This window comes from Strigops habroptila, chromosome 18, assembly GCF_004027225.2.
Source record: "Strigops habroptila isolate Jane chromosome 18, bStrHab1.2.pri, whole genome shotgun sequence".
Classification (NCBI taxonomy): domain Eukaryota; kingdom Metazoa; phylum Chordata; class Aves; order Psittaciformes; family Psittacidae; genus Strigops; species Strigops habroptila.
The window spans coordinates 763143-778149 of NC_044294.2; the positions used below are offsets into that span (position 1 = coordinate 763143).

The 15007-nt window shown below is 53.5% G+C and overlaps 1 protein-coding gene across 3 annotated transcripts in view; it reads left to right on the forward strand.

The window, feature by feature from the left end:
* Positions 1 to 15007, forward strand: part of CDK18 (cyclin dependent kinase 18) — a 44648-nt gene that overhangs the window by 18165 nt on the left and 11476 nt on the right. For 2 of the 3 annotated variants that reach the window (XM_030473397.1, XM_030473396.1), the window contains exon 2: positions 11137 to 11291. In XM_030473397.1, coding sequence (XP_030329257.1) covers positions 11168 to 11291 — 124 coding nt within the window. In that variant the 5' untranslated portion in view covers positions 11137 to 11167. Of the gene's footprint in view, positions 1 to 9340; positions 9364 to 11136; positions 11292 to 15007 lie in introns of those variants that run through there. The other variant, XM_030473398.1, reaches the window with a different exon arrangement.

The following is a 15007-nucleotide window of genomic DNA, read 5'->3' on the forward strand; positions in this document are numbered from 1 at the left end:
ACAGAGGTGCTTGTTGTGCTGTGGGATTCCTCTGAGAGCCCAGCAGTGATGGAAACAGGTATTTCCTCTGTGCAGGAGGAAAACACGACACAGTATCTGAGGGCGAAGACATGTTTTAATACACTCCCATTAGCAGCATGTGTTCTGTTTAAGTACTTAATCCTCAATCCCTTCTTATTAGTGATTAATTGTGCAACTAATTGCACTATGATAACAGCACTGCAAATGCAGTGTGTACAAGCAACCCCACCACTATTAAACCAGCTCAGGATCCGGTGTGGTGCTGAGAGGGGGACACCTCGGCTCAGCTGATGCTCTGCTCTGTGAACACAGGCCAAACCTCCTGTCTTTTTGGGTCTCAGATAGATAATCCTTCCTTATCTTGAGTGTTGCCTATGAAGCAGACAGCTTATCAGCTGACGAGGCAGGAGAGGAGTAGAATTGAATACAACCAAGTGAGCTTTGAACAGCCCTGCTTAATGTAGTCCCTGTTCATCTCTTGCTTTCTGAGCTTTGAGTCTCCTTGAGTCTCGTGGCCTGTTACTGAAAACCACATGGAAATATGTCCGTGTTTGGCTTCGGGAGGGGGAAGAGGGCTCTATTTCAAACTATTTCCAGACGTGCTTCTGATGTCTTACACAGGGCAGAGCACTGAGGCCGCGGGTCAGCACATGCAGCAGCACAGCACCTATCTCCTCCTCACAGCGTCCAAGGCCTGGGGAGCCCAGCCATGTGTTTTCCTGCTCTCCCTCGCTCCCTTTCACTCTGTTTATCTCCTGCTGGGCTCTGTTATCTCCCCCAGTTGCCAAGGCTTGTGCAGAAACCCATCAGGCTTGTCAAGGACACCAGAGCTGTGCAGGGGACTCAGCTGTGTGCAGTTTATAAAGGGGGTTGGGAGTGAATAGAGGAGTGGAAAAACGAGCTTAAGAACATATATATCTTTATACCAATTCTCTCTTTTAAACCCCACCAAATCCACTCGCTTTGGCTGCCGTTCCCATGACTGACATTGCAACCTCCAGGCCACGGAACACTGAGCTGGGGCTTGGTTTGGCTGCGTGAAGCAGATGTTATTTACAGTTTAACAAGGAACAAGGTTTATCTAAACAGTGTGAGGTTGCCGAGTTCCCAGGGATGCAGGAAACGGTGCCCTCCATGGGGAGGTGAGCAGAGGTTTGCAGGCACCGAGTCATGCTTCATCTGTTTGTACATGTTTCACCTGAGATCTCTCTGTTTGGTATCCAGACGTGGCCATGGTTGATGTAACATGAAGATGTTGGAGCCGTGGTGGTGTTTAGGGTGAGGATATCAGGGATGTAGGTGCCTACAGGCAGTGCAGAAGGACGGCGGAGGGTGCCCTGCAAGCATGTGCTGCTCTCTCAGGGACAGAGGTTTCCTAGAAGGCAGGATCTCCAGCATTTGGGATCCTGGAGAACCATCACAGGGCCTGGGCTCTTGGGCATTCCCACAGCCACCCCTGTGTTTAAGGAAGATGGTGCTGCTGGTGTAAAATACCTGGCAAAGAGCTTCCTGAGCAGAGGAGGTGCAGCAGGGACACAGCAGGACAGTCTGAGCTGCAAGCGCATCCTACCCTGGGCTGCCCAGGGGCAAGGAGGTACCAGAGGACATCAGGATGAGGAGCATCTCACACCAGGCTCCTGTCTTTCTGCTCTCTCAGCTCTTTCTGAGGAAGCTGAGACAGTTACTGAGAAGCTTTCTGCCCTGTGAGCACATGTCCAAGCTGGATGACAACCCTCAGGAGCTTCCATATGCCTAGGGGAGCCCCTTGTTTAACATTGCTTGTGCTAGTCAAATCCTAAGTGGAGCAGAACTATTTGAGGATCATTTGCTTTCAGTAGTTGTTCCCTGAGACGTTTGCTACTGTGAAAATCTCCTCTGGTTTGTTTTTGCATGATTCCTTCCCTGCATGTGGCCCAGACAATCTCAGTTTTTCACTGTTTTGCCCAACCCCTGGCTGTTTGCTTCATGTGCAGAAAGAAGGAGAACAGTGTTATGGTATCAGTGCTGAGATCTGAGAAGCCAGAGAAGGAATGGAAGGGACACTTGGTTCCCTTCAGACTATGGATCAAGACCTGAACGTCGAGATGGGGAGCACAGGGACAGGAGAGCAAGTGAAATCCTTCTGCACAGGAGCAGCTTTAAGGGTTTGCAGCAGTCATGCATCCCCCAGGGGCAGGCAAAGCTGGTGGCTTTTGAGGTGGTGCATGTGCAGGGGCCAGGGGCAAGGGAGAACCATCCCTGGAGGCTGTTCATGCTGGTACAAGGGTGTCTCCAAGCCTGGCATCCCAGCAGCAACACAGAGCTCTTGCCAAGTTCACCACCTCAAAACAGTGTTGTTATCGCTCTGGGATCCCTGGCACCCGCCTCTTGGCTCAGGAAATCTCCTGCCTTCCTCCAGCCTTGACAGCAGCTTAATAGAGCAGAACTCTCTCATCTCTGGCTGCAGCAAGGACCAGAGCAATCCCATGAGGATGAGGTGTGGGCTCTGGATCTGGGAAGCAAAGCCAAGCCAGAGAGATCACCCGGATGCCCACTGAACATCTCACCCCTCTCAGCACCACTGCAGTGATCGTGATAAGGAAGGGTCTGGGTAAAAGCTATTTCAGCATTATCTTTATCACGATGGGGGAGACAGGGGTGCCAAAAGCAATTACAGCTTGTGCTGTGCTTTGGCATCCTGGGTTTCCTCGAGTGTTGGCTCTTCACACTCCCTACCTGTGCAACTGCATCTGCCTCACACCTGAGGGAGGAACACATCCGCGCACGTGCGCAGAGCCCTCCGGGGGTGCCTGCACAACTAGTTCAAGATTAAATACCAGCTGAGTGCAGCCCTTGGCAGGGCGGTGGACCTGCAGTGTTTGCTCACTGCCTTCCTGCCACGTGACTGTTCCAGAGCTTTAAACAGATCCGAAACCCTGCTGCAAAGGGGTTTATGTGCCTAATGCCAAGCAGTGGTACTGCTGCTCCAGAGCATCATCCTGGGGTGAAACCCAGTCCCTAACTGGTGCTGCCAACTGCTGGACTGGGGATGAGGAGGTCAGGAACACCATCCCCTTCCATTCACTTCTTTTCCTGTCGCTGTCTGAGGGCTCTGGTTTAGTGGCAGCATCAGCTCCAAGGAGCTGCTGGATCTGAGCTGGGAACTTCCTGGGGGAGGAAGGAGCGTTCGCTCCCTGTGGAGCTGCTTGTACAGTCTCCCCAGCTCCTCCTCCCATTGCCAGGGCTGGGTGGCACAGAAATCCATGGATCTATGGATTGTAGAGCATAACTGGCAGACGGCTCAACCCTTCTATGAGTGCGGTTTATCAGGGCAGAGCAAGACAAGCCTGGACTCTTCGCAGTTCTAGTCTCCTAGAAAACATGTGGCCAAGTGCCGAGCTCTTGACTGCTTTGAGTGCTCGGGGTGCTGCTGCTTCCTATCAATGTTGTGCTTCTCTTTAGATTAAAACTGTTTCCTTTCTTCTTCTTCTTCTGGGAAATTCAGTCCTGTCAAGATCCTTTGACACCAGGGTCCCTTTCAGAAGCCTCTTCACAAGAATCTGGCTTTCGTTTCTTCACCTTTTCCTTGGGAGCTCCTTTTCTTTGCACCAGAGGTAGCTGCATTTCACACATTCCATGTGACTGTCGGGTGCACAGGATGTCATTTCTGCTTCTTTAAATACCCTCCTTAGGAATGCTTTTGGAAAGGGGAGCTGGGCAGCAGGACTGTGTGATCCCCCTGCTCAGCTGTCCCTGTGGAGCTGGGGCAGCGTGATGCCAGCGGAGCCGTGATCACAGCCCTGGTCAAAGCTGACTCCTTCCAGCCTTGTTCTCATGTGCCAGAAAGAGGAATAAAACTGTGGGTCACAGGAGGAACATTCCAGTATCTTCTGTTAGAGAAGGAGACAACCTCTCCTGGCTCCTCCTGACCACTGCAGGCAAAGCGAATCCAGGCTTTCCATGAGCTCTTGTGTGCACGGCAGCTCTGGGAGCTCTGTGTGGGCTGGGCAAAGAATGAAAGCTCTAATTAAAACAAAGAGAAGGAAAAGGAGGAATGAAAATAGCAATTAAGAAGGCAGCAGCAGACCCTACATTGTGAGGGTGTGGATGGCAGTGTTGCGCAGCTTCATCCCCCGGGATGGTGAAGAGGCTTGGTGGGACTTGGTCTCTCCTGTGTCAGGGATCCTCTCCCATAATGTGGATCCTCCTTCCCAGCCAGCAGTAAAGGAGAGGCAGGTGCTGACAGCCTCACCCACAGGTTAAACGCTCCTGGGACAGAAAATAAGAGGCTTTGTGCTATGGAGAATGACTTTCTTTGGCAGTTAGAAGCTGGCACCCTTTTTGTCTCTCCCAGCCAACTGGGATCGCTGGCTGCCAGCTGCGGGGATGACAGGGCTTGGTCTGACTGTATGGAATGTCTTCAGCAGGATCCATGAACACTTTCTGGGCTGTGCTTCTACATTCAGGACCCTCTGTTGCTTTTGGGGCATGAAATGATGGCCGGGTAACAGGAGGTGATGGTGGGAGAGGGTAGCAGAGGACATGAGGTCTGCAGGGGCTGGTGTAGAGCAGTAGGGTCAAGCCGATCGGCCTCAGATGCAGCTTGGATTGTGGCAGTTAATGGTCAGGAAAGGCAAGGACCAGGCTGGCTTTTTCTGGGAATGCTCCTCTTCAGTAACGACTTGTGTTGGTATTGCAGTAGCTGCTCGCAGTGCTTGGAGCTTGGTGTACACACAGTGGCATGTTTGTGAAGGATGTGCCTGCTGGGTGATAAAAGGATGAAAGGAGAAAGTGAGTCATGGAAGAGGGAAGAGAACGGCTAAATATCATGTGGCTGATGAGCAGCATTTCCTGGAGCATACCTGAGCTGCAAAGTGCAAATCCCAGCACAGCTCCTTGCTCCCAAGCATCACGGTCCAGCCCAGGTCTCCTGGGTTATGGTCTAGCACTGTCCTATGAGTGAGACAGCGCTGCCATCGTGGGGAATGCTGCCAATGGGACGCACTCCCTGAGCTCCTGAGCGACCATGAATCAAGTCTCAATAACTTAGATAGCTGCCATAGCACATGCAATATCAAAGGGAGCATCTTGTCCCGGAGCCAAATGCCGTGCTGGGCTCCAGGGGCAAACTCAGCACTTTTGCTGAGCTCTATTTCCTGCTGCTGCCCTTTCTGGTGCAGACCAGCACTGGTGGCTGGGCTGGAGCAGGGGATCTTCAGGGATCCTGGAGAGGATGAATGCTCCATAGAAACACTGACATGACCACCTTCAGGGTGGCCCAGTGCAGCAGACAATGCGAGCACTGAGCTCCCAGCGGGACTGGGATGTAGCTGGCTGTCAGCAGTGTATTGTTCTTCCAGACAAACACTGGACACCAGGTTAGCATCGCCTGAGGAATAAGTGCCCAGTGTTTGCAATAATGACCATCATTTTAATGCCTTCCTCACTGCCCTGAGCTCACCAAGAGCCGGGAAGGGAAGAGCCAAGGGAGAACTGCTGACTGCACCGCACAGGGCTGTGGACACAGAGAAAGGCAAAATATACAAAGGCAGAACAAACCTCCTTTGTGTGCTCTTGTTACTGGGCTCATTGTCAGCACCGGGACAAATGAGAGGAGAAATGTGCATCTAGCAAAGCAGCTTTCCTTCCCACTCTCACCCGTGCATCGAGCACAGCTTATAACATCTCCAAAGGCTGGGCGGGCAGGAAGTTTCCCGTAGCATTCACCATTCCCAGGTTATCCTCATGTCTGTTTGAGTCTGAGACCTGGATGTGCTCCAAGGCTTGGAGCAACCTGCTCTAGTGGAAGGTGTCCCTGCCCGCGGCAGGGGGTTGGAGCTGGGTGAGCTTTAAGGTCCCTTCAACCCAAACCAGCCCATGATTGTCTCTTAACAACAACTTTCTAAGGGGTAGTTGCAATGCTGCAGATGAGGGTTGGGAACCACACAGTGCTGGGTGCTGTGCACCCCGTGAACCAGGCTTCTCCCAGCCAAGGGAAACACCGACAAGCTGGAGGGGAGGAAGGACATGTCATCATCCCTGATTTATAGCTGGGGAAACCAAGGCATGCTGGAAGCCAGGCTTCTGCCCAGTGCAGTCCCTGCCCTGAGGTGATGGTCTTGCTGTTTGCTACAGGGCTCCTGTACATTAACAGGAATTGATTGCTCTCCCTTCCCGCAGGATCTTGACCTCCTGGCAGGGGCTTTGCTCACTCCATCGGAGGGAAATGTCAGGCTCAGAGCTGAGCAGCGGGAGGCAGATGCGGAGGGAGGAGAGAGCTGGCCTGGCTGTGCCCTCCTCACTCACCTTCTCTGCAGAGAGTAATTGCTGCAAACCTCTGTGTGATGGGCACATCACTGCCCATCCCAGAGCCTGAGCAGGATGTGGCCCTCGCTCTGCAGGGCCATGCTGGCCCTTGCTGCATCTCTGTCCATCTGAACTAACCTGCCCCGAGCATTCCGACTGTGCTTTGCAGCATCTGTTTTGGGCAGGGAGCAGCTGGGAGCTTGGTACCCCAGGGAGGATTCCATCCCGACAGCTGAGCAGCCGCGGAGACGGTCACTTGGTGGTCAGGGGCCGATATCCTTCCCTGCCCTCCTGCCCTTGCCCTGCTGGGATTCCCAGCTGCCGCATGGCCCCTGGTGTATGTGAGAGTCCTCCCCAGTGTGCTGGAATTCCCCTCTGGCTTCCCAAAACAGCCTCAGACCTCTCTCCATCCCCTCAGTGCCCATCCCCAGGACATGGCTCTGGCCTCGCTGAGCCAATTCGGAGCGTTGGAGGAGCTGGGGCTGTGCTGGGCAGTTTCTGTTGGGTCTGACTTTCAGCTCATAGAATCAGGAATGGTTTGGGTGGAAGGGACCTTAAAGCTCCTCCAGTTCCAACCCCCTGCCACGGGCAGGGACACCTTCCACTAGAGCAGGTTGCCCCAAGCCCCTGTGTCCAACCTGGCCTTGAACACTGCCAGGGATGGGGCAGCCACAGCTTCTCTGGGCACCCTGTGCCAGCGCCTCAGCACCCTCACAGGGAAGAGCTTCTGCCTCAGAGCTCATCTCAATCTCCCCTCTGGCAGGTTAAAGCCATTCCCCTTGGCCTGTCCCTACAGGCCCTTGTCCAAAGCCTCTCTCCAGGTTTCTTGTAGCCCCTTTAGGGGAGTCTCCAGCCTTGTGGTGTGAGGAGGGGCATTTATTCAACTGGTGCTGCGACTCCTTGTTTATGTAGCCCCATAGCCACATGCAGTGATGCTCAATAGCTGTGTTTGCAGAGCAAACAGGGCTCCCTGGGCAGGATCCATCATTTCTCTGCTACTCGCAGGAGTGAATCCATGCTGCCTCATAGCTGGGAGCGGGAGCTGCAACTGCTGAATAGGGCTGTTCATTTTGCCTTGTAAACACAACTGCTAACCTCTCTCTTTAAAACAAGCATCCTATGCCCTCCAAGCCTCCCACCCTTTCAGCTGGGAAATGGGAGCAGGAGTCTTTTATAATGGGAAGGGAAAAAATGGAGCCACTTATCATTTGTGAAAAGCAATAAAGTGGTTATTGCTTGAAAGCCTTGCTTCCGAGCCCCTGCAATATGCTGAGGGAGAAAGGGGGCAGTTTCATACACTGATGATGGTTTGTCTGTGCCTAAAATACCTGCCTCTTGAATTCCACAGCAGAGAGCCAGCGGGGTTTGCTGTGCAAATGCAAGAGAGATTCATGTGGATAGTCACAGCCTGAATGCCTATGGGAATAGTTCACTGTAAAATAGGGAGTGTGGTTATTGCCAGTGCAGCAACTACAGCTTCAAACGCAGTGTTTAAGGAATCGTTAACATCTTGTCTTGGTCGTGTGATGGGTTTTCCTGATGGGATTCAGCTTTAGGCTTTTTGAAGTGTTTCAGCCAAGTATTTACTCTGACTATATTACAGCAAGTGCAGATCATTCACACTCTGGCTTTAATCCCTGTGCCTTGGCCAAATCCCAACTGGAGTGATTTCATTTTTGCCTACTGATGCCTAAATTCCCTATTGCCATTTTAGACTGCTTCTTCCCTTCATGTCCTACCATGCAACGTCATGTTTCTGCATGTTGTTAAGCAGCCAGCTTCTTCCATCCTGGAGATGACTACTGTTCGGGGCTTGCTGCAATTCCCTTCGAGATCCCACAGGCTGGAAAACAAGTGATGTCATTGCTTCACTTTGCAAGTGCCACTTTCTCTCAGAAAGTCAATAAATGCCTTCAGTTAGTACGCTAAATGTGGTGGACAACAAGAGGCAGCCACTAGCAAGGTTTCCTTTGAAATCCACACTGTGGGAGAGGGCTGGGATGCTCCGCTTAGCTGTTAAAGGGATGCAGCCAGAGGGTGGATGAAGCTCCTCGCACCCAAGGGTAAGGAGGGGTCCCTCCAGGGACCCCCCACTACCTGCCCCATGCAGGTCGCAGGATGCTAAGCTTACAGGAGGGGAGCAAATCCCAGCTTTAGGGCACCTGGATCCAAATGGGTGCTCTGGGCAGGACAATTCCTCTCCAGGAGGAGCAGAGGGCTGAGGATAGGAATGGTCCCATCGATTCCAGTTGACGAACACTTCAATGTGAACTCCCTCACAAGTAGGTCCTGGTCTAGCTGGAAAAAACAGCCACAATTGCACAGAGCTCTAAAGACAATGAGTACAGAGCAGGTTTGGGCACAGCAGCCCCAGAGAGGGTCCCCCTTCCAAAACGGCAGGAAAGGGAATGGTGCTCAGAGTTGGGATCCATCCTGAATACGCTCTTCCATCCACTCTTAGTGGTGCACAGCATTATTAAATCTCTCCCTTCCTCTCCGAGCTGTGATTTAAGCATCTCGAGGGGCCGGCGAGGGGTGATCTCATGCAACTCTTTCTTCTCTGCCAGTTCCTGGTGAAGGCAGGTTGGTACCTTCAGGTGGTTCTGAAGTCAGGTCATTGCAGCACTTGCTGCTGCCAGTGTGTCCTTGCACTGTGTTATGGACACGTGCAAAAGCCTCTCAGGATGCTACCAGAGTGCAGAGATGTGTGGAAACTTGCTTACGCTCTCTTCCGAAGGAATAATCATTGGGAGCTTATCTGAACATTAGTGTGGAAAGATTGTCTTTTGTTTGAGTCTCTGATGTACCTGCTGGGAGCATCAGGAATTTTATTCTTTAGGCTTTATTCTTGGCCATGAGGAAAGCACCGGCATGGAGAATTTGTTAATGCCTGATTCACTAGTGCCAGCATCTTTGTTTCTGTAGTGCTGAGGCAACATTTCAATGTCTGAAGCCTCAAGTGGATGTGTCTAGCATCCTCCTGCCTCACTTTGCAACTCAAAGCAGGCTCCAGCCTCCCTTCCCACCCCCAAGCAGATACCCCAGCCCTGATTCCAGGTACACAAGCACTGCTGGCGAGCCTTCAGCTTTAGGCTTTTGCAGCATTAAAGGTGGGAGACGAGTGGGGATGGTTGAGGGATCAGGTGAATCCCTGGGATTCTCGGGGGATTCACCCACAGCAGGGTGCCATGCCTCACAGCAGAGCCTGGCAGACACCCAAACGGAGTGTTTTTATTGCTGACAGATAATCTTTTAAGCTTTCAGATGCAGGCATGTCAAGCCAAGTGTTCCCGTTGCCCTGGCGACGCGATGCACCAGCTCCCGGATGCTGTGTCTGATCACATCAGTCTGGAATGTGATCACTTTGTGCTGATAAGCCCAGGAGTAGGCAGAGCCAGGAACTGGGCTGCTCAGCTGCAGCAGGAGCAGCCGGGAGCAGGGGGGTGACCTGCTCCAGGAGGAGTTGCAGGATGTGTGTAGGAAAGGACCAATCTTGTGTAGCTTTTGGTGCTTGTTTGGTACCCAGGGATGATGTGAGGCGCTGGCACAGGGTGCCCAGAGAAGCTGTGGCTGCCCCATCCCTGGCAGTGTTCAAGGCCAGGTTGGACACAGGGGCTTGGAGCAACCTGCTCTAGTGGAAGGTGTCCCTGCCCGTGGCAGGGGGTTGGAACTGGAGGAGCTTTAAGGTCCTTTCCAACCCAAACCACCCTGGGATTCTGAGACTTTCCCATTAAGATCCCCCTTGGACCGGTGGCTGAGAGGAGCATTAAAGGAGTCCAGTGCTGTTAGTGGAAAATCCCCTGCCAGGCAGGTTAGAGGATTGAGATGATAAAGGCTGGTGGAGGAGCAGCCCCCTGCTCATCAGATTAGGAAGGGGAGAGGGGCAAACCCAAACCTCCTGGGGCCTGGGGCTGGAAGGGGCAGAGCTGTGGCTGTTTGGGGGAGAGATACTGATGTCTGCAGGTCCAGGGAGCACTGGCTGTTTGCTGGGCAGGAGGAACAGCACCCAAGTGCAGCAGGGCTGGTGCTAGGGACCAAACCAAGCACAGAGCCCAGTCCCACCAGTGCTGCTGAGCTACAGACAGGCCTGGCAGGAGCCACAGCGGGAAAGGCAAAGCAGCACATGGCTCCCTCAGCCTGCTCCTGTGGCTGCTCAGCTCAGCACGCTTTGCCATGTGTCCCGTGGGGGTTTTCTTCCTTTAAGGGTTTTATTGCTTTAATCAGATCCTTGGCTGAGGCCATTCTAAAGCCTCTACAAGATGAGTCATTTGGGAGCTTGTGAGCCGGAAGCATCTCCTCTTGCTGTGGCTCTTGGGGATCCCCCCGCCGGCACTGGCTCCACTCAGCACTTTGCTCCTGGCTCAGGAAGTCTTTCTTGCAAGGGCAAAGCAGAGAGCAGAGTGCCAGGGGACAGGTCTTGTACAGGAAGGGGTGTTGTATTGGATCTTTCCAACCCCTGTTTACTCCTCACTGCTTTCCTTGTAGTTTTACCGTACTTTTTCCCTGTTTCCTGGAGTTTCCAAGGATGCTGCAAGGCGCAGCCTGTATTGGTGCTTGTGATTGAGCATGCACAGCCCTGCTCTGGGCTCACCACTGATAACTAGCTCAGGAAAAGCCCCCTGCACGTCTTGACCACAGTCAGCTCCTAAAGACATGAGGACCCTGATTCCCCTGGTGACACAGCTCTGACACAGCAGCGGTGCCAAGGAGAGGAGGATGTCCCCAGGGATCCCTGTGGATCCCCAGCAGTGGGTCGGGGGGCTGTGGGGCTGGGGGAGCTGTCCCGTGCATGGTCCAGCCTCTCAGCCTGCTCTCTCCTGTTCCCCGCAGGGCTCTGCCATCCCTCGCAGCACGAGCTAAAATGAACAAGATGAAGAACTTCAAGCGGAGGTTTTCACTCTCGGTTCCCCGAACAGAGACCATCGAGGAGTCGCTGACGGAGTTCACGGAGCAGTTCAACCAGCTCAACAACCAGAGGAATGAAGGTGAGGAGCCTCCGGGCCCCTGTGCAGTGCTGGGGCTGGTCAGGAGCATGTGGGGTCAGCGCTGCCTGCAAATATCTCCACTCCAGCCCTCAGGCCTTTCTCTGGGTGTGTGGAAAGTTACTGCCCCTGCGTCTGTGTTGCTTTCCCCATCTATCCAGCAGGATTAATAACACCGTGTCATTCAATCTGATCTGCGAGAGATTTACACATGCATAAGGAAAGCCTTATTAGGAGGGAAAGGTGTTTGCACAAAATGGAGAGGAATGACACATCTGTGGTTAAGGTAGAGTGGGAAAGTGTGGAGTCTCCTCCTGCCTGCCCCAGAATGTTGGTGGTTGAGCCCTCTCCAGGCTGACACCTCCACCAAGAGCAGGGGAGCATCTGGGGCTCCATCCCTGATGCTCCAGGGAACCATCCCTGGCTCCTGGACCCCACAGCCTTCTCCTGGGGTCCCAGGGAGCAGGGAGGTTTAGGGTTAACAGCTCCATCAGCTGAACAGGGCACATCCCTTCTGCAAACAGCAGCCTCGCTGCAGGCTGGGGCAGGCCCTGCTGTCTCCTGTGGGCATATCGAGGGAGAGGCAATGCTGGAGGCACAGACAGGAGTTCACGCCAAGGCGGCTGTGCATGGGCAAGCAGGCAGAGCACTGACAGGCCTTTGGAAACCTGATAAAGTCAGGCTTGATTCATCCAGGGCTAGATTTGCCGCTGCGGGAGCAAGGCTGGACCGCTCCTGGCCATCACATCATGCGCCTGCTGCTGCCTCCTACCCAAGCAGCTTGCTTTGCCACAGGCCAGTCTGCTCATGTGTCGCTGCCCTCAGCTCCACTCAGGTCACGTTCAAGCTCTTCTTCCCCTCACCCTGCAGCCATAAGTGTTGGAAGCTTGGGCTGCAAGCAGGGGCTGAGGCCCTGATGTAACTGCCTGGCACCGGCAGGGAGGGGTTGTCTCTCTGCCAGCAAACCTGCCTGAAAGAAGAGATACGGGAACCTGATTTAGAGCTGGCTTCCCTCACTCCTGCAGCTCCTGGTGCTCCTCTTTATCCCTCCAGGCTGCCCTGAACAGCATCCCCTCATCCTTCCCTGCTCCTACCCTCACACCCTAGCAAGCTGTCAGGGCTATAATTAGACTTGAGCCCTTAATTAGATGTGCAGAAGCTGTGGGGATAAAACGGTGCAAGGCTAAGAAAGTCCTGGGTGCTGACTGCTGCAGTTGCCTTCCTTGGGGAACCTCTGCTCCGGGTTGCTGAGCCTGGGCTCGTTGTCTCTGCTGTGCAAACCAAGGGGCTGGAGAGGAGACTTCCCTGTTCTGCTTTCATGGAGTGTTGGTCACGGTTCTTCTTTGCCCTTGAATGGCAAATGAGCACAAGCAGCATCTGCCAGTCCCCATGCTCTGGGCTTCTGGTCTTGCTCCTGAGGTAGCCAGAGGTTTCAGCCTGAAGGGGTTGGACTGGATGATCTTTGTGGGTCCCTTCCAACTCGAGGTATTCTATGGTGGAGGGGGGTGATGCTTCAGATGCATAGGGGGATGGATCGTTTTGGTGGTGCTAGAAGGGATGAGGAAGGGGTTTATGTGCAGATTGCTCTCTCGCAGGGTTTGTGGTGAGGTTTGGACCTCGTGGGAGCTGCTGGGTCTGGAGAGGGCTCTGATTTTAGCTCTCGAAGGGGTTGATCTCCTCCATTTTACAGATGGAGAAATCAAAGTGCAGAGAATGACTTTGCAGCAGTGGTGCAGAAAGTTGGTAGCAGAGCCCGGAGCCACGGCAGTCACTTGTGCTGCTTCTCTTCCCCTTTGCTTCACGTCTCACCTCCCTCACCCAGGACCTCTGACCATGCCCCTGGGCTGGCTGCATGGCAGGCAGCCTTGCCTGCAGGGATCTTTCCTCTCCTGGTGAGCAGATGACCTGTGACAGTCCAGACACTGTGATCACCCGTTGCAGAGAAGAGTGCGAATCACAGCAGAGATCAGTGCATCATTGGTTTTCTTTCATCACCTCATCCAGCTCCTCAGGGAACGCAGTTTGTATTTTCCCTCCAGCATCAGAAATCACAGGTTATCAGCACTCACAGGTGATGGCAGGCTGCAAATCCTACGCTTTGGTGGCTGTGAGTGTCTCTGCCTGTCCTTGGGGAGGAGGGCGATGCAGAGGCTGGATGAGCTTTAAGGTCCCTTCCAACCCACACCAGTCTGTGATGTGATTCTATGAGATGCTCCAGGAGTATGTGCAGAGCTGCTCTCACTCTTGCAAGCCTTCTCGTGGGTACAAACCTGTCTCGTTGGTTGTTGATGTGATGCGAAATCCCTGCTCTGTTCTCTCTACCCTGAAATTCTCATGATGTCATCCACAGAGGCTGATAAAACAAGGCCTGAGAGAAGCAGAACTGGCAAATGGAAAAGCAAACAGCTTCTAGCCTGGACACATCCCGTCACAGGCAATGTCACCTTGGTGGAGTCTGACAGTGCAGACGGGGAAGGGGTGCCTGTGCTCAGAGCCTGCCTCAGGGTGCCGAATGCAGCCACACATCCCTCCCCTGGGCAGCCTTTCCTCAGCTATGGTGGCTGCTCAGCTGCAGAGGCTTCTTCCTTTCCTCCTGGGCTTTCCCATTCACACATTCCTCCCCATATTCCAGATTTTCCGAGGTATCACATCTTGGTGTCTCCCATTTGCTTTGATAAGAGCTGGTGCCATTCAGCAACAGCTCGTATCTGTGCCGAGGCTTTGCCCCAGACCAGCTACAACATGTTCTGTCCTCAGGACAAATCATAGAATCATAGACTCAAAGGATGGTTTGGATTGGAAGGGACCTTAAAGCTCCTCCAGTTCCAACCCCCTGCCACGGGCAGGGACACCTTCCACTAGAGCAGGTTGCTCCAAGCCCCTGTGTCCAACCTGGCCTTGAACACTGCCAGGGATGGGGCAGCCACAGCTTCTCTGGGCAAACACAGTCTCAGTCTTCGGGCTGCAAAGGGTGAGTAACTCCCAGTTTGCAGTGGCATAAATCAGAGCCAGACCTGCCCTTTGGAGCGCAAGGCCACAGAGAAGCGGTGATGAGGGGGAGGAAGGAGGATGGATAATCCCAGGTCTGAGCGCAGCCCTGCCTCCTGAGTGTAACAGCGCCTTGAGAGGAGAGTTCACACTCAGCAAAGTAATTAAAAGCTGTAAGTCAGGCAAGCAGGGAAGGGTTCTGGCCCCTTTCCTTGGGAGATCAAAGCTCGTGTTGGCAGAGGCAGTGGTTAAGTGTATTTATAAGGAAAGGCGGGAGCTGGTGGAGGCAGCCGCTGTGTCTGCGGCCTCACTTCAGCTTGCTTTGATATCCCAGGCAGCCTCATTAGCCGCAGTGTCGGGGCTCACCCTAATCCACATGAAATGCCGGAGCAGAATCCAACAGGCCCTCACCTCTGCACGCCCACAGCTTCCCATCTCCTGCTGTGAGCACCCAGCCAGGTCCGAGGGGCAGCCCCAGCCCCAGCATCCCTGCGGGATGGGCACCTCGGGGTGCTGCGGGCACCTGGCGACACGGATGCAGTGGCACATCCCACCTTTCCTCTCTGTGTATTTTGACATGCTCTTCCCAGCCTGTGGTCGTTCACCTCTTTTGCATGTCTCATTCCATATTTAATATCCCCAATCCCATATTGTGTGCAGAATATTCAGGTTGTTTTACCTCTGGCTTTACATCTGATGCTCTTGTAGATGAAGATACTGACACTGATCTA